At 45.4% G+C, this 25979-nt stretch overlaps 1 protein-coding gene across 6 annotated transcripts in view; it reads left to right on the forward strand.

Annotated features, from left to right (window-relative positions):
- Window positions 1–25979, forward strand: part of KDM2B (lysine demethylase 2B) — a 125136-nt gene that overhangs the window by 87408 nt on the left and 11749 nt on the right. For all 6 annotated transcript variants that reach the window (XM_068163462.1, XM_068163460.1, XM_068163461.1 and 3 more), the window contains 2 exons: window positions 19809–20033; window positions 23600–23743. In XM_068163462.1, coding sequence (XP_068019563.1) covers window positions 19809–20033; window positions 23600–23743 — 369 coding nt within the window. The remainder of the gene's footprint in view (window positions 1–19808; window positions 20034–23599; window positions 23744–25979) is intronic.

Here is a 25979-nt window from a genome sequence, read left to right on the forward strand (position 1 = left end):
AAAACATTTCAAAGAAAATGGAAATCACTGTAAAGAAAGGAGGGGAAGAAACTAGAAATGGCGAGAGAGCAGGATGAGGAGAGAGGTAAATACTGAAAAGGGATGGAGTGGGAAAAGCAGAAAGCAGAGGGGAAGAGCTCTTACTGAGGTGAGAGACCCCTGGAGTAGGGACAGAGAATGATTTATAACAGGTAATAACCCAGGCTGTGGGGAGGGATGGGCTTAGTTATGCTGAGTTGCTTTTGAAAGAACGTGCCTTTAATAATCTGAATGATTTTCAAAGCAGCAAATAAGATTTCCTGTTAAAATTGAGTCGTAGTTTCTTTTACGTGCTGCTAGTGTGACGTGCCAACAGTGTGCACAGTTCTGTACTGCAAAATGATTGCTTGAAGACTGTGACATTCTGAAGCTTAGAGAAGAAATGTCTTCACTCACCTTAAATCACAGTTCAGAGTGGATGAGGTGTTATGTGCAAGACATCTCACTGAGTATGCAGGAGACCCATCCATATGCTGTGGCCCCATTGTGCTGCATTGCTCCTGTCTTACCTTTTCCAAAGGCATTTGGGGCCATCAGTCACACTGCAGCACTCTCTGTCAACAAAAAATTACTCACCGAGAAAAGAAACAGAAGTAATGACAAAAAGTGTTTGGGGTTTGTTTTATTCTTTTCAAGAGGGGATAAAATGTAACTAACGGGGGACATTTGATGATGATGTGGTTAGTGTACAAAATGGGAGGCGAGGGCCTGTGTTCTGTTCCCAGCTCTGCTGCAGCCTCCTTGTGTTGCAGCAGGTGAATGGCACATTCTGCTCCCTGGGCTTTTCCGGATGGAGATAGTGCTTCCCATCCTGGGATGCCCTGAGCTGAAATGAATGCTTAGAGAAAAGAATGTTTATAATGATCTGTGACACCTTCAGCAGAAAGTTCTGTAGTAAAATGTATGAAGTGTTGTTATAGTAATAGAGAAATGGGGTGTGATTCATCAGCACCTCTTCCAGATCATGTTTACTCATCTTTACAGAGCTTGTTTGAGTCTTTTGTGCTTTTTCTAATCGATTGGTAATTACTTAATAATTACACTCCAATGGGCACTTTTTCCCCCCTTCTCTTGCAAATGCTCTTTCAGAAGATGCATGAATCTGCCTTTTTATCTACAGAGAAAGCAGTCCTCTTTCAAAATAAATCTGTCTGATACTGCTTCATTTACCAAAATGTTTGTTTTTGCCAAGGATCCTAGTATGTGTACAGTGATCCTGATTTAGGCCTCTTCAAGGATTCAGGAATGTGGGCCCAAGTGGATATTTGAACCCACTTGTCCTGATGGCTGACAGTTCATGTACCTCCAGCCTAGACAGCACATTCTTCCCATCTGTCTGCCAAGCTTGGATGCAGCTGTGTATATGTGAGACCCCTCCCTCTTCCTTTGCCAGGGGGTTGTGCGTTACCAAGTTGTCCTTAACTGGTGCAGTGCTGAGTGTTATTTGTGGGGGTTTCACAATGGCAGTCAGCTGGCCAAAGGAAGAACTCCATAGGGCATGGTGCCTGGAAATTTTGGGTTTCTTAAGTGACTAAAGAGGAGTGAGAAATAATCCTGAGAACCTAACTCTTGCCCCATCCGTGGGATACGAATTTGAGTGGTGTGAAAAGAGAGCAGGACTTACACCTGATTCTCCGCTATGGCAACACATTGCTAATCCCTGGTGCAGAAAGCTGGCTACTATCAAAGCCAGATCTCAAAGCCCACTCTTAGGATCTGCTCGGACCTATGATACCAGAGTTCCCATTTTATCTGCACAGGGATCAGAGGTAGCGTTTTATTTCAGGAACTCAAGAGCATGGCCCAAGCAGAAACCATGCATTTTCTGAACCATTTCCTATTTCTGGAAGACACCAGTCAACTATAGCAGCATGTAATTACACTCTGCAGCAGTGCCTTCTGGTTTATTATGATAAAGATCTTGAGTTGTCTACGAAGATCAATTATAAAGAACTGAAATATGTTTGGACACTCTTGTTCTGTGAAGACTTAGAAATGCAGACCGGGAGCCAGATTCTCACCTCTCTTACCTGGCACAAACCTAAAGCCACTGCATTTGTAATGATAGCAAGTGTCCAAATATATCTAGGTCTGGCTGTGAGCAGGAGTTGAAGCTGTAATTTTCAGTGGCTGGTTAACAAGGCTGCAATGTGGGGCTGGTTTTCTGATGGTTTCTCATGTGCTTTTTATGTGGAGATTTTTACCTGTTGATCTTAAGAGGAAACACTTGAGCAGTCCAACGAGGAAATGGTAGTATTCTTATTTGAAGGATTACTATTAATTAGTAAAGACCACAAACTGAAGTTGTAATTGGATTATTTTGGTTGCCCTTTTGTTTTTTTCCCCTCAAACCAACCTTCCCTGCAATTGGCAATGCAAATTGTGTTCATCGCTGTGTATCTGTGCATGAGAACCAGGAAGAAAATGTGATTGTAAGGAAAAGACATCTCTCAGGATGTTTTTGTTTGGTTGTTGTTGGTGGTGGTTTTATTTGTTTAGGGGGCTGTTTGGTTTTTGCTGTTGTATTTTTATGTGTCTAAGTGATGGTATGGGTGGGCACAGGGTTGAGAGTGACCTTCTGAGGTTTTTGCCTTGCCTCTTACCATGGACAGCATCTGATTCTAATCGTTAGCAAGTTCTGTTTTTGAGCAGTTTCTTTTTTACCCCATTATGCTCACTAGAAATGTTTCTGCAAAATTCTAGAGATGTGAGACACATCCATGTGTCTCAAAAAAAAAAGGATTAGGAAGAAGTAATCTGCAAGAGGCAGAGCAAAAGGCTGATGAGTATGATTGAGGAACAGTTGACCTAGTCCTACTCTACCAGACAGTCCTCGTAGCATGGTGTCCTGTTTCTGACAGTGGCCAGTCACAGCTATGAAAAGAGCTGTGAGAACAAAACAGACAGACAGTGATCTTTCATTTACTGATCTTCCCAGTTAATCCAGAAGATTGTATCTTTGTCTTTTGTGTTTAGTGTCCTCTGGTAAAATTTTTTTCCTCTGTGAATTTACCTAATAATTTGTGGAACCTGTTGATCCTTTTGATCTCCATAACATCCTGTGGCAGTGACCCCGCAGTTTAATGAAGCTCTGTGTAGATAAGTACTTCCTTATGTTGTTTCAGATCTCTCACTTAATATCATCCACTCCATGCCCTCTGTATCATGTGTTTGAGAAATTTGAATGAGGTCTCTGTTCACCTTTGCTGTGCTGTAAATGATTTATCTTTTATGTCCCAGGTTCTGCTTCACAGTTGTTTTTTGGTTGGTTTTGTTGGTTTATCCCCTACTCACAAGCTGAAAAAGACAATTAAGTTCAATCTTTTCTGGTACACAAACCATACCATGTGCTTGATCCTTTTTCTCACTCTATTCTAGTTCCACTATAGGCAGTTTGGAGATGAGGGTGGATATGGGACTCCACAACCACACACACTATTCAAAATAATGATGTTTAAGGGTGGAGACTAGAAGAACACGTCTGGTTCAGCATGGCACAACAAAGTTGAAGGGGGAGATGATTGTGGTGCAAGTGCTTCAGGGAATAAAAGTACCGAGGGAGGAGAAGAGTTATTTAAGCTAATGGACAATGTTGGCATGAGAACAAGTGAGCATAAACATGCCATAAATAGATTTAGGCTGGAAATAAGATTTCTGATCATCCTTCACAGCCTGCACTGAACTGTGCACAAGAAAACCAGTAGTGGTGGTGAAAAGGGTGTGAGATTCTTTGAAATAACTTGTATTTTAAATAAGAGAAGGCAGTGGTATTAGTCACCATCTCTAGACCTGGAGCCCAGAGAGGTCCTTGGCACGTTCATGTGTCTGCTGCCATTTTCCAGCAAGGAACTCTTTTCCCCCTTTTTTTTATGGTATTTCATGTTAAAAATGCTGAAAATGGAAGTTGTTAATAAGAGAGCTCCCTTAATGTATGGCTCCAATTTTATGGATGTAATGCAAGATTATGCATGGATCAAACTCAAGGAATCAGAAGTAAATGGACTAAGAATCAGTGGATGCAATAAATGTGATTGTATGCAGAAATTAGGAGGGTAAAAGAGTTTTGATAAGCTTGAAACCACTTTTGATTTTTTTTTGAAGTGTTGAGCATTGGTTTCCATCAGGTTTTCTTTAAATTCAGGGGGAGAAGTGCTAGGTGGACAAAGAACATTCCTGAAAACCTTTGAATAAATACTTCCAGTTTTTACTTGCTTGCTTACTAAGAATTCCTGCCATAGCTATCGCTGGGCCAGCTCCACCCAGAGAAGCAAGAGCAGTGAGGTGCTAGTTACAGCAATTAGTGCTTTAACCAGAGTGGTGTCTGAAGCAGATCTGAGCACGTAGAAATGGCACAACATCAAAACAGCATCAGTTTCAGGAGCCTGCCCAGGGGCTACCACCAGGAAAGCAACATTCCTCCTAGTAGCAGTGGGAAAACTCTGCCAAATTCCCTGAGACAGACCAGTCCTTGGAGATCTATTCAGGCTGCTTCCTGTGGGAATACAAATGTATTAGAAAGCAAATACTGACAATTCAACACAGGCACTTAAGAATTAGGGTAAAAATCGAGACCTTCTAGTGTTGGAAAAAGTCAGGGGGAGGGGGGGGAAAGGTGAAAAGACAGCAAAATAATTCTGTGTAAATCACTGTCAGATGTATTTTTCTGATTGAGATTCAAGTAAGTTTTACATCAGTCATTCCAAGAGGCGCAGCAGAAAAAAGGAGATTTTAACTGTCACATTTTGTCCTTGCCAGGCACCAGCTTAAAGGTGTTTGAAGTGATCTCACACAGCACTGCCTGAACTCTGCTTGGTGTCAACAATTTCAAATGCCAATAGTCTGCAAGGAGATTTGCATATACAAATATGTGTGCATTGTGAATCCCTTTTGTTGATAAAAATCCTGATTAAGAAGTTCATAATCTACTGCAAATCAGACATTTCTCGGTAGTTATCAGATGCTAATAATTAATTTCTCTTCCAGAAAATAACTAAAGTACAAAAGAAAATGAGGATTAAAATCGATTTAAGGTTGTTTTCTCTTTACTGATTGGAATCAGTAATTTAAATAATTTTGAATAATTCCTGCTCTTTTACACTGTAGGGTAGTAGATGCCATGTGGTAAGAGAGAGCTGAAATTTATTCAGAAAGATATCCCACTTCTGGCTTCTGACAAATCTATTAAGAAACAAAGCCACATAGTTGAGGTTTGGGGAAATATTTTTTTTAGGGGACTTCCCACAGTAGTTGCAGCATAAGAGGCTAAACCCTTTCCCTGCTTAATACACTTGGGAGCATGAAAAAACCTGAATCTCCAGAACCAAAGACTTCTTCAGGTAGTGAGCAAAAAGAGTAAAAGCTGTTGAAGCTGCTGGGAGTTTTCTGTCAAGTGCCTGCTTTCTTGGGGCAGAGCTGCTGAGGAAGGCAGCTCCTTGCCTGACTTGTTTATTTTTCTGAGCACTGCTTCAGTCTCTTGCAGACATTAGTCCTCAAGACAAATTCATTTCTGTGGTAACTCCATGCAGGCCAGAGGAGGTTTCAGAGTTAGGTGTATGTATATCATACATAACATGCCCAAAGAGCTTCACTGAGTATTGCCTCAGTATTTTTCTAAAAGCTTTGCCTGGTGACTTGACGGATTATTTCTCACCTCAAGAGGCTGTACTTGAAATATTGTGTCCCTTCAGGGAGTAATTATAAATAGCAAGGACTTGAATGAGCACCTTCTTAATCTTCCATCTTTGACTTAATATTTTCTCTTCTTATCAACTCGCAGCCACTTGCTTTGAAATCTGACCAATGGCTTTATGTGATTAATACATCAAACAGGTAAATTAGAGCCATTTTGACTCTGAGTAGAAATTTGAACAGATTGAAAAAATGAGCAGACATCTCTATTTTCAAACTGTTATGCTCCAGGTATCATATGAGAAGATTTATGTATTCTTCCCCATTGTCATTCTTCTACTGTATGCCTGAATATTCAGTAATGTGAATTTTTCTCAACTATGCCCTGACTGCCATTTTTCAAGAGAGCAGCTTTTGCTTTATTTCGTGACAGTAAGAGTGGTGGTGAAGTCTTAAGACCTGTTTCTTCCATAGCGCGTGTAAAATGAGTTGGCAAGTCTCGGATTTTATTGCCAGGAGTTTGCTTACCTTCATTGCTGAGCTGGCCAGCAAAACCAAACAAAAAGCCAAGGTCTGAACCTGGTTTAAGGCATCCAGCATCCTTGTGCTCTCCCCTACCATGATGCTACAACCATTCAGGCTTTGAGTTACGTACCTGAGGTGCAGTAGTTCTGTTTCTGGATAGAAGCACATTGGCAGAGCAATGGGGAAGATGTTTGTCATGCCCCAGTACGTGCTGTGCAATTATGGGCGTTAATCCCCTGTGCCCTTTTCAGAACAAAATTGAATTGTATGTTCTGTCCCTGAGAAGATGGCTTCCTTTTAGTTCCATAGCACACTGAAATTAAAGTCTGCTGAGAATATAAATGAGGTCTTGTTTCAACTCTATGACTTTTCTGCAGGCACTAGTAGACCAGAAGAAGAGGTATGAGGTGCTCTCCTTTTTGAAATTGAGCAAATGCAACACAAAATACAGATACATCCCGAGTGTGTCTAGGTGTCTTTGGTGTTTCTCTACAAACCCAAGCCAAGGTCTGCATGTGCCACCTGAGCTCTCATGAGGCAAACTGTACCTCAGGTTTTCATTTACTCACCATTGGCCTTTAGAGGTTAGAGTTTGGTCTCTAGGTTTTAAGGGTGCTGCTCACATGCTGTACCCAGCTGAGTGTCTTGGAGCCTTCTTGCACTGTGTATCAGAGCGCAGAGCCATGTACAGGAAAGCAGTTTATGTCTTCTGGTTAATCCACTCTTTCAGCTAGCAGCCACATCTGTTTGGTCCTTCTTCCCCAGCACAGCAGTCACTTTGTAGCTTCTTAGGAGCCTATTTCACTGGCTTTTGCATTTACTGACAGAACGTGTCTCTTGGAGACACAAGCAAGGAGCTGGACTAGATGACTTTTAAAGGTCCCTTCCAACCCAAAGTGTGCTAAGCTTCAGTGGTTCTATAAACCTGTGTGGTGGATGTGGTGTAAGGATCTGTGGAGGAAGGAAGCAAGGCAGGATTTCCCTCGTTTCCCAGTGGGTGGATCTAACATTGCCTTGGCTCTTCCTGTAGAAGAGAGCCTATCTTGTGTGGTAGATTAATTTGATGTTTCAGTGCTTTGTGGTCTTATTTATTATACAAAATAAGATGACAGAGTGTAGGGGTTTTTGGGGGGGGTTTGTTTTTAAGCTGTATGAGAGAGATGGAATGAGTGAGTTACTATCAGCACATTCTGTCTGGGTCCTTGCTGGTTTGGGTGCTGTTCCTCTACTGCACTGTAGAAGTCCACAGTTGTCCTTCAGGAGGTATCTGTACAATCATTGCTTTTGCTTCTCCTGCGTTGGATACTGGATAGGGAAAGCATGTGGCAGTAGGCGTTGCGTGGAGGGGGTGATCAGTGTATTACTTTGTCTTGAGTTACTTTATTTGAGCAAAGACTGATCAATCAGACAGTTTATTGGTGGATACTCAGTGCATCTGATGACTAATCATGTCATAGTTCAGATAAAATAGATAGCAGGAAGTAGGAAGTAGCAAGATCAAGATGCTGGATGGATATTTAGGTTGTCAGATTGTCACTGCTAGTGCTGAGAATATGACTGAAATATTGGCTAGAACTCTTGAGAAAAGTGTCATGAAATTTGCCCAGGCCCAACAGTTGAGATCATATTTCATGGAAATGGACATTTACCAAAACAATGAACCTCAGGAAGCTGTTGGGTAACTCTCTTTTTCTGATAGAGGTCAATAATTGTGATTCATAAACATCTCAGTGGGTTTCCTTTTCAGAAACATATGGGCTGGCCTGCAGAAAGCAGCAGCAGCTCAGATCACAAGATCTCTTTTCAAAGGCTTGCATATAAACCAGTTTGAAGTTGGTTTTCCAACTGCTTCCATGTAAATGTTTTTTTCTAATACCACCTAAATATAATACTGTATAGAAATGCATTAAGAGTTTCAAGGGAAATTTAAATCTAAGGTGTGTTTGTGACACATTAAAAACTTTATGAATCACAGACTCAAACTCTCGTGTTGAACATGAAAACATAGATCCTTTTTAGTGCTGGTAGCAGCAGCTGAATTCTGTTGGTACAAGAGATGCTCAGGAGCAAATGAGCACAGCACAGAGGTTTAGTCTTCCTCTCCTCATCTTGGTTTTACTACTTAAGGATATTTGCATGAGAATAAAATCTGGTTCTTTGGCACTCATCTGCTCCTGCTGTTTATTCTTTGCTTGAGGTTATTGTCTCAGTTTGTGACAACATAATTGGTTTCTGTGGAGAAGATTATGATATTGATGAGACTTATATATGACTTCAGGTGAGGTGCAATCAAAGCAGCAGTTGAGAATAGAAGGTACTGTCTGTTTTCATGCAGTTTTCACTAAGGCTCATTCAGCAGCTTAATTAAGGATGTTATTTATTACTGAATTATATCACGCAAAGCTGGAGTGTGGACACAGTTATGCCAATACAGGCACAACCAGGGTCAGCGCTGCTTATTTGGTTTCCTGAGCTGATGTAAACTGAACATAAACGCTGTTCACAAGAGGGTTCCTCACTGTTTGTCATAATTTAGTGTTCTCTAGTGTAGACAAGCTGAAAGAGTAGAGCAGGAAAATGCTTTCTTAATAGTTCTTTCTGTGTGTTAAATATTTCTTTGAATAGCTAGGTGCTCTTGAATAAGATTAGGCTTTTGGAGAGCAATTATAGTCAGAAAAGTTTATTTTACAATGTTTTTTCCCACCACTGATTTCCCCATGTGCTATTTTATATCATACGCTATCCCATTTTTTAAATGCCATCTCAGCAATGTTTACCTAGCTTTTGGAAATCATTCTGAGATCATCTTGGCACCTGTGTGTCTTCACTCTTCACCCAGACCTCCTCTTAGAGCTCATTTGTCAGTTGTGTTGCTGTTGTAAGCAGCAGCCTGGAGCAGGCTCTCCCATGGCAGGACTGGCTGTGGAATTGAGCTTAGGTGTGGGTTAAACTGGGGTGACCTGCTGCAGCCCAGACTAATGCAAATACCAGCAGTGCTAGTACGCCTTGCAGATGAGAGGAGGAGGAGGATCTATGTCATGATTTAATTTGCTGTGAGTGACATTTCGCCCTGGTGTGACTGGTGGATTGTCCTTGGGGGATGTCACAAGTTATTTTTTTTTCTCCTGTCTGGATTACAGAGCCAAAAGGCTGGAGGGAGAAACAGACATGAGCCAGGTTATGCGGAGCCTCAGGAGGAATCAGCACAGGCTAGTGGAGACTTGGTCTGCCCACGGGCAGGTGTGGGACCAGGCATCTTCCTTCCGGATGTCATCTGTTCTCCTGCCTCTGCTGGAGGCCAACTCCATAATTGAACCACAAACACTGCTGTAATCGTGTCAGTTATCCTTGCTTCGCTGTTTAAAGCTCTCCTTTGTAGGCCTGTCATGAGACATGCATCCCCCACCCCTCCTCCAGAAAACAGTGGATTCTGATATTACCTTGTGATTCTGAAAGCCAAGGCCTTAGGCACATGCCTTTCGTGCCTCAGCTTTCATCTCTCCTGCTCCCAGTTGTGTAGGAACACAATAGGGGAAGAGAGAAACCTGAGGAGACAGGCTCAGTCTACCCCATCACACTCTGGAGAGCCCCATCTTCTGCTGCAAGTGATCGCTTCACCCCTGGCATTGTGGATGAGCAGGAATGGGAGATTACCTAGCAGTAATTTGAGTTTGAATTGGCAAGGGGACAGAAGTACAAACAAGACATAGGTATTTAAGGTGTTCAAAATAAGGAAGGGGCGTAATTACATGATTCACTTGACTTTATCAGCAGCAGCCTGTACATATGTGTTTTAAAGTTGGGCTGAATTTTGTCACCTAAATATGAGCAACCGGCCTTAGTGTAGCTTGTGGTGTCACAAGGGTGGTGAGCGGGCGTAAGGTGGCCTTTCTGCTTGCTCATGTGCCAGATCCTGCCTGTTGCTGCCTCTTTTCTCCTGGGCTACCTGAAGTGTTTGTGCAGCCATGTGGTAATTCAGATCCAGGAACCGAGCTGAAACAAGTTTGGCAAAAATCCTGATGCAAAGACCATTAGATGTGCGTCGTTATGGCTTCTTGGTTGCTCAGCACATGCAAATATTTAATCTCATGTTTAATTCTGTTTCGTGGGAGTAGGAGCTAGAGGCAAAATCCTAACAACTTGAATGGAATCGCGATTTCCCCTGAAAGCAGGCCCATAAATCTAATGGGAAATTTAAGTCTCAGTGCTCAGATCTGGGCCTGTGTGCCTTGACCCTCAGCTACATGCTCTTGAGGGTGAAGGCAGCATCCGTGTTCGGGTGCTGGCCCTGCTGGGACCTTTGGGTCCCGAATAGGTCCCCGACTGACCCACGTGGCACATTTCATACTACAGGGGGGATATTTTATTGTAAAACCCTAGCAGTGGGTCATTAGAGCTAGAAATGGTTCTTCAGGAGCATGTGAAAAAGGGGGTGCATGCACCAGGAGCAGCGTGAGGCCAGATCTGAGCAGCTCTGCGAGCCTTGTATCCCACCTCATCCCACCTCCTCCCAGGGCCAGGGCATCGCTGGAAATCCCGAAGTTTGCTCGGTGCCTTCCCCCTCCCGAGGGATGGAGTTTCCCTCCTCCCGACCCGCTGCTGGCGGCGGGAGGCGAACCGACAGGTAGCGCGGCAGAGGGAGGGTGTATGTCGGTGTGTGTGTCTGTCTGTCTGTGCGCGTCTCCTTTGTCTCCAGCAGCCCGTGCAGCGCCGTGCACCCTGCGGGCGGGCGGCCGCGCATCCCAGCGCCGCGCATCCCTCCCTCCTTCCCAGCCCACACCCAGGCAGGCCGAGCATCGGCCCGCCCCCGCCGGCCCCCTCGGCAGATCGCGGGGCTAATTAGCAGCGGGGGGCTAATTGCCAGCAGGGCGTTAGAGCCTTTCCAATACCACCCCCCCACCCCCGGGGCAGGGCTGCGGCGGGGCGGCCGGCGCTGCCCGGACCGAGCGGCCGCGCTGTCCCCGCTGTCCCCGCAGGCCGGCTTTGTGCAAGCGGGCCGCGATTGGCCGTGCCGGCAGGGCCAGCCCCTTCCTGGCTGCCTGGCATGAATATGCACGGCCCCCCTTCCTCCTCCTCCTCCTGCATGTGTGTGTGTGTGCGGGGAGCGGGGCTCCGCCAGCAGCGCCGCTCCAGCCATGTCAGCTCGGCTCCGCCTGGGCCCACCATGAGCCATGGCCATGTCTGCGAGCGCCGACGAGGAGGACTACGAGTCGGAACCGGAGCCCGAGCCGGGGCCGGGGCCCGAGCTGGGGCCGGAGCAGGTCCGGGGCGGGCGGCGAAGTTTGCAGCAGCAGGAAGGGAGGGAGGGAGGGAGGGGAGGAGGCCGGGGCCGGGCAAGCGCCTCGCCGAGCCGCGCCGCGCCGGCAGCGGGGCCGGGGAACAATGTGGGGTCGGGAGCGGCCCCGGCCCCAACCCGGCCCGGGGCAGCGCCGCCCGCCGTGGGGCTGAGCCCAGCGCTGCCGCCGCTGCGGGTGTGTCCGCGGCTCCCGGCGCTGCCCGCGGAGCCTAGCGGGGCGCGGGAGCCTCCCGCCGGGGGCCGGCCCGGGGCAGAAGCACGGCCTGGGCCGCCGGGGGGGGGGGGGGGCACCGGGAGTTCGGTACCTCCCAGGGCCCCGTCGCTCCCCACGGAGGATTTGTGCCTCTCGGGGGGTGGGGTGGAGGGGTGTTCCCTGTTGTTTCCAGAATTATTATTTTTTTCTAATAAGATTCCTCAGATAGCTGAGGGGGCTGCAGGACTTGAGGAGGGAGTCAGATGCTGAGCCTGGCTACCGTGCCTTAGTTTGATTTATGGCCAAAACCTCCTTTCCATTCCCAGGGACAAGGGCTGTGGAATAAAGAGAAGGATGTGTACTGAGATGAAAAAAGAACTTTTATTAATACTTCCAGGGTTTATTTTCTGAAGCGTTGGGGGGCTTTGTTGTTTCTTTTTTCCTGTGGGGGAAGGAGAATAAACTTTTTAAATTTATGAAGTAATCTGTGAAAAATAATCCAGAACATATGTTCTAGATTGTGTATTTAACTCCCTAAGAACTAGGCAATTAAAAATGCACCAGGAATAGAATTAAACATATGTGTGCAATTTAAACATAAACTTGATCGTTTTGTTCGGAACTCAAGGTGTCTTGCCCTTCGAAATAGCCTAATGGTTTGCTTTTAGAGACAGGTTTCTACCTGGGCCGGGTATTGAGTCCATCTTACAAACCCCATCTCATTTCTAATAACTTCAGTGTGTTTTGGTTCATAATTGCATCAAGAAAGCAGGCCTGGAAAAGAGTCTGGACTGGTGGTGATGGGGTACCTTGGTTGCTCTGCAGATATGGCAGATGTGATGGGGAAACCGTAAGGGCCTTTCACACGAGTGGCACTGACTTCTTGTAGTGTCAGTCCAAGAACCTAAGCTGGCTCTTGGCTGAGTGACTCTATTAAGCCTTTATTTAACTCTGTGGATTGTGTGAGTGTGCAGGCCTCTGCCACTGCTCAATTTGCTGCTTTACTCCTAGTCCTGGTAGTTAGAATCTTTGGTTAAACCTTGTCCCATACTAGGCCTTTCCTGTCTGTGTCTTGGTGGGATCACTGTCGGCTGTTCTAAAAGAGGTGGTTATTGGGAGAGCAGATTGGTCTCTGCTGCATTGTCCCAGATGGGAAATCACTGCCAGAGGTGCTAGTTCTTGCTGGATGGAATTGGAAAGTTGGTTGATTATGTTTTGAGATTCTCCAGCTATTCTAAAACCTGAAACTCTGTAGTTTTTGTGTCTTTAAAGTTTAAAAACAAAATTAACACCAGAAAGTGAATATTCTTCTCATGGGATCTCTTACAAGACGTGGTCTGATCCAAAATCGCTACTCTGCGACCCATAGAGACCTGTGGAGTGGTTTTCTTGTTGTTCGGAGCTGTTCCAGTGATGAAACAGCTCACATGGATCCAGCTGTGTTTTCACATGGGCCTGTATTAACATGTAGTGACTAGATTTTTCTACACAGGATCTATCAAATCGGTGTCAGGGTACCATGATTGTCCCTGGTATGTAACAGATTAAAGGCTTCAGTTCTACAGGTGTGGTTGAACAATACAACTTCAGGTCTTGGATAGGAGTTTCAAGTCTGAACTGAGAAGTCAAAAGGACTGTTAGGGTTCCCAGCAGAGGAGCAGGGAGGATTTACTGCACTGGTAGTAGTTGCAGTCAGCTTGCGGGGCTTGGAAATGTGCGGGTGCTGCTGGCCGTGGCAAAGGCAGCACCCTGCTCCAGCTCATCAGTCTTGCTAGATCGCTCAGGGCAGGAAGAAATTTGATTTCTAACTGTGACACTTCACTTCAGAGTGTGTAAACAGACTGAGAAGAATGCCTCCTGGAAGGGGCTGAGGGGAGTTGTTCTGAAGCAGTGGTAAGAAGAAAAGTTGCGTTTGCACACGGTGCCCCAAGTCTGTACAACAAACTGGTGTTTTTCTTTCTAAGAGCTCTTGCTTTGCATGCAGCTTATCTAGAAAAGCATATTTTTGCCAATATATCTTATTCCACCCCCTAGGCCTCACTCCTACCTCCTCACCACCGGAGGAAAGTAAATGGGGACACTTGCACTGGCACTGCCACGCCAGTTTATCATACCCTACACAACATAGCTATGTTGGCAGGAAAGCTGCTGGAGGGTCGCTAATCCCAGATGAACCCACAAGGTATAAACTCCTCTATTTACTTGTGGGAAATGCATCTCTTGGTTCAGTAATGGAGTTCTGTGTGGTCACCTGGCATTGTTCACCAAGAGCTACATTGGTTTTTGCAGGAGAGGACAAGAAAGTTTGTGGGTATGAATTGGAGGAGATGGTGGCAGTGCACGTGTGGAGAGGATTAATTCTGCTTGGGGGTGACTGATCTTGAAAATGTTCCAGCACTTTCCCTTTCCCTGTTGTGCTGCTTGCTTAATGGGGGACCTTGGATTTGTTTTGCAGGACTGCTCCATCCCAGCAGAAGTGTATATGTTCAGGAGAGGAGAGAGAGAGTTTGCATGTAGACTTTGGGGCAGATAGGCTTTAGTCAGTCTGTGATGTTGACTTGTGCTCATCAGTTAATGCAGCTTTTAAGGGTGTTATTGGCATCAGTGTGATTTGGTTGGCTTTTTTTTTTCCCCCTTCCAGTTTTAAACTAGCTTCTTCCTCATCTGCACTGAATTCTGTCCCCACATCATCATGTTCTTTCTTCATTTGACAAGAGTTTCTGTTACTGCTGAAGAGATACGAGGGTTTGATGCTGAGTAACTGTTGACTTGGTTGTGCTTATCTTAGAGCAAGACCAAGTGTGAAGCAGGCTGTCAGCCTGCCATGCAGTCTGATGCCAGTCCCTCTATTTCAGGATTAACGCAGAGTTAATGATGGGGTCCGTTTCAGAGACCTCTGGTAAAGTGACTTTGGTGGATCTCAGTCTGGTGCATTGGGTATGCATAGTGCTGGTCTACATCACTGCTGGTAATTGTCGGTTTGACTGATGTTCTTAGCAGGAAGGCCAAAACTACATGCCTAGGGACACATCACTGAAGCAGAACAGGACAGTGCAGCTTACTGGCCCTGAGCAGCAAGAAGGGGGCCTTGTTTTCCAGAATTCCCACCCTGTCTGAATTCATGCCTCTGCCCACCTCTGATGCTTTGGGAAGAGGCAAGGAAATAACTGACCAGAAGCCTTTCTGTGGCACCTTGTGGGCTTCTCCATTGCCCACTATCAGCCCATGGCCCAGCACATTTAGGGTGGTGGTTTAGCTGACAGCAGTTAGGTATTTTAGGTTAACATGTGTGAGTTCTTTTCCTCCATAGTTTTTAATCAGTTGTTACAAAGAAACAACTGGTGATTAATTTTTTTCTATTCTAATTACGTTGAAACAATCACATGGGGATGCAGTGCAGGGTCACAGGGCAAGTCTGGTACCAGGGAAATCTGGTACTGGGGAAATCCTGGGTTCTCATCTTTCTTTCAGTTCAGGTATGGTTGCATGGGCTTGGTCAGGCTACAGCAAATCAGAACAATTGGAACCTGTCCACGTGTTACAGAAGGGAATCACTCCTGTCCTGCAAATGGCAGGGCTGTATTTATGTGGCACAGCACCCTGAAGCAGTGTGTCTAAGATGTCTTGTCTTGGGGAGATTTACATAGTGGCTACAGAAGCTGTTCAGATGGTACTTGGTTAGTGAAGTGCTTCAAGGTCTCCCTGATCTGACCCTGTGATGAGCCTTCAGAAGGGCACAGTGCATGTCCTCGATTTTTCTGAGATGTTGAGTCTGAGTAATGGTATGGTGCTGCTGGCAGCAGTTCAAGCAGGTCGCTGAAGCTGAGTGGTGGAGTAAGACCCGTATCAGGTAAAGGCCACTGGCAGAATAGCTTGTTTCTAGGCTGCAGGTTTCATCAACCTTGTTTTTAGGGGTCCAGGACCTCCTTCCTCCTGGAATCATTGGCAGGGTCAACTTCTCTTCCTCTGCCAGAGCAGAGGAGTTTGTACGTGAAGTTCCCTGGTGACAACTCCAACAGAGCCTGATTGGTGGTGGGATAGCCCTCGGGGACCATCAACACCTACTTAATGATGCATTTAACAGCTTTTGAAGGGTTGTCTCCAAAGCTTGATGCTCTTAGTATTTTTGTTTACCTGAGATCTTTCGAGGGATTCTTTGCAACTGTAAAGGTTACAAATCTGTTGCTGTAAACATCAAAGTTGTGTTTCTCTTTTAGTAAAAGTGTGCTCAGGGTGGTGATGGTGGATGGCTTTTTGGTGACTGCTGACCAGGGAAATGACAGATGATGGAAGTATGTTAAAGTAAGCTGGTAGTGAAAATTTTGTTCGTAGCCAATATAAGCTAATGTTCTGAGTAGTGACTCCTCCAGGTTGCATTAGAGTTGGAAGTGTCATACCTGGACTTGCTCCCAGATCTATACAGCCCTGTTGAGAGACTTGAATTGCTGATGACCACCCCACCCAGTTCCCTAATTGTTGTCCACCTGGAACGCTACCGAGTTTGGTGGGGTTCAGCACTTCTGAGAAGTGGTTTGCAAATGCGTCCCCTTTCCTGTCTGAGGAGCAGGAGGCCTTCAGCACTGTTGTGTGGGAGGGTGATCCCAAATGAATGATTTGTAAATGGCTTTGTAGTTCATAGTGGTTTACCTTTGATGGCTCAGGTTTCCTCAGAGTACCCAGGTGCCGTAGAGACCATGTGGTCTCTGCCTCAGAGGCAGGAGTAGACTACTTGTGTGTTGGAGGCAGGAGTCTGGGGTGGAAGAAGAAACGTCCATAAAAGAAAAAAAACCAAGCTCCCAGGTTAACATGGCTTCTTCTGGAGGTCAGTGCAAGTCTGCTGGCTTCCTAGGTTTTGGTGTAATGGAGGTAGGTATTCAGGGTATTAATCTTAATATGTTTCAGTATTGGCTTGCACAGTCTTTGCTAGGAGTTTGGGAGAGTGGTGGTAATCCCTTCAGAGTCCTTGTACCTTTCTTCTGAAGACTCTTGCTGTGGCCAGAGAGGTATGGACACGATTTCTGTGGAGGTGCTGGAGAACATAGGGGGTTGCTTGTTGATGGTGTTTCGGGAAGGTTCTGTCTTAACTGCCTGGGTTTTTATTTTAAGATTTAAGAAAAAAAAATCTCTCTGAGTTTGCTAGAACTTTTTTCTTGGCAGTTCTCAGAGGTGGCTGCTGAGGACTGCAATCAGCAGGCACGGGCTTTGCTTGAGGATCTCAGTTCATCTCCTTGGGAGAGGAGATGATAGGATCTGCTACACAGATAGGAGACTGTGTTGATCCAGAACCTAGTTTAGGGCTTAGTGCATTACCCAGTCCTGAGCTTGAGGCCATGGAGCTGCTGTTTGCTGGCCATTTTGGAAAATCCAGGGTAAGGAATCCTGCCATCTCTTGCTCATTAACTGCAAGATAGCTCTGCAGAGTTGTGTGGGGGAGGGTGGCAAATGGCAGTACAGAGCTGGGGACAGGAGCTGGGAAGGAAATCTTTAGATAGGTTTGCTACCAGGGCTGGGACATTGTAAAACTGCAGTCTGAGCTGGAAGTCCTGCAGCATCTCTTCACTAACATCGACCTGGAATTTATCTGGCTGACTGCCATGTGCTAAATAAACCCCAAGTCATGTTGGAGGCTCCTTCTACCCCCTTGAATCCCAGCCCCTTTCTGGAATAGCAACCCACAAGCCAGATTTTCTTCTGTGGAGTTTAAGCGACCACTTCGGAGCCCCTTGAAACTAGATACTAGTGGGAATTCCTGCAAGGCCTCTCCAGCCTTGCTGGCTGTGACATCCTGGAGTGAAAAACGTGGCTTGGATTGAGAGTTGGTGGGTTGGTAAATTAGTGCAAACCCAGCTAGTACAGTTTGAATTTCCTAACGAGCAGTGAAGAGGGCTGGGCAGATAAGAAATGCTACATACAGGGAGAGCAGAGATCTGAACCTCTGCTTTCAGCTGTGTGGTGGTGATTTGTAAAGAAACCCAAGTCGTGTGGTGTGGTCTGGCTTCAGACTTTTTTTTGTACCTTCACCTTCCTGTCTTGTCTTCCTCTAGGATTCTCAGATTCTATGTTCATGCCATGCATTTTCACTGCTTGTGTCTTTGTAGTGTCCTGGCACTTGTGATGCTGTCCTCAGAATTAGGACTTGGCTCATGTTACTGTGGCAGAGTCAGGAGCTGTCTTTCAGCTGGAAAAGTACCGAGTTTGATTTTTCCTTGAAAGAGATTGCATTTTAAAGAGGCCACTGGTGGTGTCCTAACTGTTCTTTGCCTTCTTACAAAACTTAATTGTGCTCAAACCTAGTGCTAAGGAGTCAGATGCACACCCAGAATCTTCCACGTGCTGTTGGCTGGGGGTAACTGCCCAGGTGGCTGTAAGTGTTTTGGTTTGACTTGTTCCCACTGATGTCTAGCTTTTGTTTTGTGTCTCGCTTCTCGTGCTAGTGGAAGGAGACTGATAGAGAGAATGGAGGAGTGATTCATGCGGAGGAAGGAAATTATCTCTTATCTAGGTTGTCTCTAAGCCAGTCCAGGCAGAGCTGACTTTATCCTTGAGAGGCTGCAAAGTTGGTCTAAAAAGTAAATATTTATTCTGTAGAGTGTGTGAAATTGATCTGAAATCCTGGTTGTGGATAGCAAGGAAGCTACTCTTGCCTGTGTTCTCATGGCACAGTGTGATTCCACCTGCAAGTGGAATGAAAACTTCTTTGGAGGAGTGTAATTAACTTGCTGAAATCTGTGTAGCGTTATCAACTAAGAAGGTTCACCTCAGTTATGATAGTAGGTTCTGTGGGAAGAGAAAGTGAAGAGGTCTAGCCCCCCTGGGTTCTCTGCTTTTTCCCAGCACTGAGGTTCCTGGAATGGAGACTGTTAAAATATCAGCACTCTTCTTCATCTTGGAGATGAAGTCGTCACTGGAGCTTTGCTAAGTCATCTGGGACATCAAATACTTGGCAGTGTGGCTTTTTTCTAGGGTTGTATATAGTAGAACACTTGGGGGAGCTTTTGTAGTACCAAATCAAATGTTTCCATACCTGCTCCTTGAAAAACCGAGGTGGAAATTCAGCATGGCTTTCGTAAAGCCAGCCTGCCCCTGCCTTGGTGATTGCCCACAGTTCAGCAGGAAGAAAAGGTGAAAGTGGCTGGACTGGTGGGATGTGCAGAAAATAGAAAAAATGTGTAATGTTAAACCAGATGAACTTTGCTGTCCTACTATTATAATCTTTCTGGAGAAAGCTCTCAGTGGTAAGAATGAGCCAAGCCAATTCTTGTCTAATTAGCCCCATACAATTAGATGGTGTTTGGCTTGAGCTGTAAGTTCTTGTGTATAACAGGGAGTTTCTTATGAGAACATGAGATGTGGGTACCCAGAGTGAATATCTTGCAGTTAACCTAATCATTTAAAACCTTTTCATACTCCTTTAGCTTCTGTCTTTAAAGGTCATTGAAATCTAGACCTGGGATGCCCTTTTTAGCCTTTGACAGCATCAGTTAGTGTTCTATTTTCGAGCACTTGCTAGTATTGGATATGAGGGGAGATGCTTTGGACAGGCTTTGTTTTGTGGTTTATTTCCCACTTTATCGCTTGCCAGTAGTTCATACTTTCCTGGTTTTCAGGGAGGTTGCTGTGGCTTGAGCCATTGCTGCCGAGCGTTTCCCTGATGTATCTTAACTTCAAAATTACTTCTGCTGCCTCCTTGGATTCTTCTGCTTCCAGCAGAAGAGGAAAGTAGAGCTGGCTTAACCTGAGCACAGTCCTAAGAGCTTCCTAACCCAGAGCTCAGCAGTGGCACAGATCATCTCGACCTGAGCCAAGCACATCACTTGGGCTTTGGTCCTGCATTGAGCTGTGCATAAACCCATTCTCCCTGCCCTCCTGTTGAAGTGGGCTTGCTGTAGGTCTGAGATCTTTCCTTTATGCCTTGGTTTCCTTGTCTTTTTACAGTGCATCTTTGTTTTTTTCAGGTAAGGGGATTCCTTTAGCTATAAGTAGTCGTTTTCATCGTCTGAGCATTGCCTGTCTGCTTATAATGCAGTTAGTTGTAGATCGAACACATCACAGCTGCTGTCCGAGGGGGCTGTGTAGTTTGATGGTAGGTGGGATGTGAGATTAACCTGGTGTGTCTGGCTCTTTCAGAACAGGGCAGTCGGACGGCCCAAAGGGAAGCTGGGCACTGCTTCTGCGGTGAAGCTCGCGGCTAATCGGACAACTGCGGGGGCCCGCCGGAGGAGGACGCGATGCCGCAAGTGCGAGGCCTGCCTGCGGACAGAGTGTGGCGAGTGTCACTTCTGCAAAGACATGAAGAAGTTTGGGGGACCTGGCAGGATGAAACAGTCTTGCATCATGAGGCAGTGTATCGCAGTAAGTATACCTGATCTGCAGCCTGTCGGACGTTTCTTTCCTGTTTTCCTGTATCTCTGTCTCCTGGTTACGAGGTGTGGATCTGAGAACTCTGCCCTGAGTAGTCTCAAGTGCATCAGACAAAGCAGTGTAATCCCTGCCCTCTCAGTTCATCTCTTCTTCCCTCCACTTTTCATCTTCCCTAATTCTTAAACCAGAATGCTACTAAAATGTGACAGTACAGTTGTCATTCTCAGTAATACAGAAGCCGAGATTATCAGTATACTGGAAATCTGCACTCAAGTCAACTGTAATTGTGGGATTTGGGGAAGAAGAGTGGAACTGACTCCAAGTGAAAAGAGGCCTGGTTTTTTTGGATCTCTGAAATTCCCAAGGAAAGCTACCTTGTAATAACCTTTATAATCTTAACTACCTGAGCAAATTAGAGAAATCTTTTCAGTCCTCCAAGTTTTTGGCATTGGTGGCCCCAGTCCCAAGCTACTTGAGATGTAAATTTCAATTTGTTTGAATATAGCAGAGGGTCTAATCCAGATGAGCCTAAGAGCTATCAAGTCAGGATCTTGTTTTCCTCAGGGACTGAAAATGGTTTTCTGGGGATGAGCATAAGAACCAGACAAGCAGGCAGTCAAAGACTGTTTCCTGGGCTCCTGGTGATATGTTGCTTAGAAGCTTCTTGAGTCATAAGTGATAGTTTTGTATTTAACAAATATTGGCAGGTTAATCCATTAAGTTGTCCAAGCAGTTTTTGAATCCACTGCTTTCATACTGACTGTTGCGGAGCTGCTTCTCAGGTCTCATGTCTGCAGTGCCCCCATTCAAGGATGGAAATCAGATTCAGTTTTTATCTTAACTCTTTGGAAGGTCTTGTTTATGGTAAGGGTTTGGGCTTTTGTTGGTTTTCTTCAGGAATGCTGTTTATTCATAACTGAAACATCACTCCATCTCTACTCATTTTTCTCTTTACCTCTTGTTACAGTTGCTTTCACTTAGGTTGTTTTAGTTTGGGTGGTTTCTTTGGGTTTTGTTTTGTTTTGTCTTCCTTTAAGTCTGATGGGGTAACTGAAGTTGAGGCATTAAATTACTTGTTCTCACACTGATGAAAAGCTGATAAGCACTTAAGTTTTCCAGTAGTTGCTCCTGGAAGCTCACCCCACGTTTTGTTCTAAGCCATGCACTGTTCTTGACCTAGAGGATTGGATTCAGCTCTGCTGGGTCTTTCAGTAAAGCACATAGAATATCTACCTTTCCACAGAGTGCTTTTGCAGCTCAAGTATCTTTTCTTTGAACACTTGATTTCCTGGAGTGTGGCATGAATTGAACAGCATGGATGAAGAATTTATTATTCTCTAGAGGGAAGAAATAGTGAAATTGTGCTGCCTTTTTAGTGGAGGGATTAAATTAGGGCTGCAGTGTGCTTTCTTGTCCTGACTGATGAAGGAAGTGTTCATACTAAGCTGTTTGACTCTTGATAGCACAGTGAGTCTTCTGGAGAGGAGCTGGGTTTTCTGGCTGATTGTAGTCATCTTCTAATGAAGAAGTATTTTTCTTCTCGGTACCTGCAGCTTTATATCCAGAAGCTGTGGTTAGAGCACAGGACTTGGTAGCTGAAGTACTCCTCTTTCTTGTCCTATCCTTCCATGCATTCAAGGCAGCAGCATCTCAGGTCTCTCTAGGTTCTTGTTGATGTGAATAGCAGGGGAAATATTACAGACTTCCTTAGAAGAACAAAAGCACAGAAAATGAGCGAGTTGGACTGTTGCAACTTTTAGGGGTGCTTTACATTTCTATTAGCAATCCTACTGTCCTTACTCTTGTTCATTATGTTCTCTAACAATTGCAGTAGTAATATATTGTAGTACTTACCCAACAGCTTCCAGCAAAAAAACCCTATCCTTGAAACACCAAAGCAAGGCTCTGTGGAAGTAATGATCCCTACAGTTCTGGGATTGTGCTTTCCTCTAGTTAATAACATTGACAATATTAACTAGACACAGCCTTTCATTAAACTCAGAAGCCTTAAGAGAGCCTGTACTGCTGATCAGAGAATGAGAAACTCCTCTGCATCACTAGTTCAATCAAGAAAGGAAACAGGAGTGCCTGGGACACTTCATGCTGCATTGAGTAGGTCTGAAGGGAGTGTAGGGCTCTGCTGGGCGGACAGGTAGTGGCTGGCTTCAGTTCCAGCCCATCAGTGGGACAGAGCTTGTTGTGGCAGAGAGGATATTCCTCAGACACACTTGCTCCCAGCAAGAAAAATCATTATGCTCCTGAGGTATTTGTTCTTGTGGGGGGATATAAATATTTCTTGTGTAGGAGATGAGACAAAACAAGTGGACAGGGCTTTTATGTCCCTGAATATTTTAGTTTTTTTCTGGCTTACTTGCTGATGGAGTGGGACCCTGGATATTCTTCTTTTTGTGTCTGGAGGACAGGTGGGAGTTAAATAGCATTTGCAAAATGTTTTTGAAATGGAGTAGTGGCATGAGAAAGCAGGGAAATGTTGCTGTAGCTGCTGTATCAAATACTGGGGAGGGGCAACACACTACTCTAATGACTTAACTCCGGCTAGGCTTTTTCTCTCTGGAACCTGCCAAAGGATGAGGTGCTGCTGCATAGGTTTAATTTGGTGTGCAAATACACATTTAAGGATTTTATTCACTACATCTATGAGAAATCCTTGCCATGGAAAAAACACAGCTCTGCCTCTGGCTGTTTAATAGTTAAGGACGTGCAACTTAATCGATTGCATTTGACCTTACAGACAACTTCTTAGGAGGATCTTCCTTTTCTTTCTTGTAATGTAATAATGTATTGCTTCAACCCAGAAGTTTGTTACTCATTAGCACAAAGGGGGCTTTTTAATTAGACTGGCAGTCAGTGCCTTGACGCAGGTGACAGACATGCGAGATGCTGCAGATCTTTCTCTGTCTCAGCAAAAGACAAAAAGCCTGCACTACTCTCCTTTTAAGTGTTTGTGCAGTCATTTTTATAATGTTCAGGTTGGGAGCAGGGCCTAAGATAATGGACTGTCAGTCAGGAAGAAGTCTGTTCTTGGTTCTGTTGAAGGCTTGCTGTGAGACCTGTATTGTGTCCCACAACATCTGTCTGCCCGGCTTCTAAAAGAGGGGAGCTGCCAAATTGCTAGTCAGATTGTGAGCCTTAATGGATGTGAGTAGTGATGTTCTAGGTTGCTGCTTTCCCCTCCCACTGGACACTAGTGAAGTGACTTGCATGCCAATGTTTGTCAGCTCACAGACTCGGGGGACCCACCAAAAAAAAGCATTTTCTTCCATCCCTGGGATGCCACATGAATCTGCATTGCTCCAGGGAAGGCATTTTGATTCCATGACACATGTCCTGTGATGCTTGGTCTGGGTGCCCAGCCCTGATGGTTACCAGTTTTTCTTGCCTTTGTTGCTCTGCTGGGCTGGAGCCTTCAGCAGTTTGCACAATTAATCCTGATTTATCTCCTCTTTGAAATTAGGATGCTGTAAATGCACTGAGTTCTTCTGTTCTGTGTGTCTTCCGTGTCCTGACCAAGACTTCTTTCTGATGTGTGTAAACAGCCGGTGTTGCCTCATACTGCTGTGTGTCTGGTGTGTGGAGAAGCTGGGAAAGAAGACACCGTGGAAGAGGAGGAGAGCAAGTTTAATCTCATGCTAATGGAATGCTCCATTTGTAATGAAATCATACACCCAGGATGCCTTAAGGTGAGTACAAGGATGTGATACGCATTGGAAACAACAGCTGGATGAGTTATCACCTTAATGTCAAAGTAGTGCACAGAAATTTGAGAGCCTTCACTTTTTTATCTTTGGAAACCTAAGTGAGCAAGGAGTTGTTTGTGTGAAGCAGAGTGACAGCCATGGCACGTGCAGACCTGACTGGCAGGCAGGCTTCTTTGGTGTAAGCAGAGACTCTTGCTTTGAACAGCCTCCAAAATCTGGACATGCAAATGTCTTCTGGGATGGCTTCTGGGGTTTTTGCGTTGTCTTTCTTTCTACTTTGGCTTCTTATTCAAGGAAGTGAGGAGTTTTAGCTGGGGCAGGCAGCTGAAAGAAGGCAGGGAAATCTGCCTGTACCTTTGGATGAGTTAATCACAGTCCCAGTATCAGTGGCCCCTTCATGTGCCCCTCAAAGTAGTTTGCTGTTTATGTTGGTAAAAGCACAGATGTGCCAGGCAGCTGGCTTTAAAGATGTTATGAAAGAATGTTGCAATAGAAAGACTTCAGCTCTAGAGAGCAAACGGAGTGATTTTTGAGCTGCAGGAGCCGGCTCACCCTTGGCTGACTCAAGTCCTGTGAGCAGCTACATCCTTTGCTGGTAACAGAAGTGTCATTTTGGGCATATCTTTGGGTATTAGCATTTAGAAGTCTCCTTTCTCCAGAGCTAGTTTGTTTCAACCAGTCAGCCATTTCCTGTTGCTGATTTGTTTATGGTTAAAATGATTTGCCCAAGCAAATGTACTCTGACACACCATGCCCCAGAAAGCAGCTTTTGGCCCTTCTGGGATCTCTGGAAGGAGAGGTATGTTCCTTATGCAGGCCTGGGGTGATGCTCTCCTGGCCTTTATTTTTGTGCTGTACACAGTACAGCAGCGAGCGCTCTGTGTGTCATTTATTAGAGCAGAAAGCAGGGATCTGGCAAACCAGGACTGTGGCTGTCTCCCTGATTCATGAAACTGGTGCTCACAGCTCCTGCCACAGATGGCTCTGAAAGGGAGCTTTGCTTGCTAGACTCAGCTTTAAACAGGGCTTTGGGGGCTGGTGAAGCAAGGGGAGGAGCTGCTCGTGTTTCAGATGTACCTCAGTTTTGGCTTGCAGCTGCTGCTTTGCTGTTCCTGTCCTTCCTGAAAGTGCTCTGTGCTCCCCCATCTCTTGCTTTCTAGTGTCAGTGGCACTTCATGGCCAAGTCCAAAGGACACTATTGGTGTCTAATAACAGTTTGAGTATGGTTTCCCCTCCCCATACCACATTTGGGACTGGTTGCACAGGATGTGGGTCAGATCTGTGAAATCAGGCGAGTGCTTTTTGTTCTCTTATGCATGTATGATGTCCTGAGTGCTGTTTTGGTAACGAGGAGCAGTGTTGCTTTGGGTGTTTCTGGAAATTAAGCTGAGGGAGATTTACAGTGTGCCTTGTATGTCTGGTGTTTGAATTCCTCAATGCTTCTGTTGAGCTGAAATGCTGGGGAAACTGGTACTGTTTATTGACTGAGACAAAAGGGAACTGGTAGGATTTCAGAATCGTCTTGTAAGGCGAGATGAGACTCTGCACAGGGGAACAGCAAAGAAAAATGGAGCCTCTTCCTTGGATCCCTCCTTGGTTTTTATTCCCAGTTTCCATGATTTTTTGCAAGACAAAACTCTTGTTGCTGTGTTTACTTGTTGCTCAAGCCCTTGACGTGGGCTTAAGCCCAGAGGATGGATGGAGCCTGTAAATAGTTCTTGTGGGAAGCATCTTTGAATGCAGACACAGCCCCAGGGCAGCTGCTTTGGCTGTCCAGCAAGAGGAAGTTGCTTCCTGTTGTCCTGGGTGAATGGGCAGCAGTACATGTGAACTGCCAGTCATCCCCAGTTAAATGTCCAGTACTTTTGGGAGAGACTGGAATAAACTGCATCACTAAAGGGAAGGCTTATTCCCATGTGGAGTGAATTTCCTCCAGGACACATCTCCAATGTTTGTGGAATGGTTTGGCATGTGCAGTGGCTAATTTGTACTTGAGGGCAGGTTGTTCATGGTTGGAAGTCCTTCCTCTTGCAGCTTCCTTATTTGGCTGTACGTGTTGGTGGTGGGTTTTCTCCATGACAAAGCAGCATCAGGGGATGACATCTTTGAGAAGATTAAAGGTAGCTCAAGTGCATTTGTGCTCTGATAAACTTGGAGCTTTGAAGGGCTTCTCTGGATGTCCCATGTTGGGGGAGCCCTGGATGCCAGAGCATGTTAG

The sequence above is a fragment of the Melanerpes formicivorus genome, unplaced genomic scaffold, assembly GCF_026170545.1.
Source record: "Melanerpes formicivorus ecotype bairdi unplaced genomic scaffold, bMelFor1.0.p_v2 SCAF_72, whole genome shotgun sequence".
In the NCBI taxonomy this organism is placed as follows: Eukaryota; Metazoa; Chordata; class Aves; order Piciformes; family Picidae; genus Melanerpes; species Melanerpes formicivorus.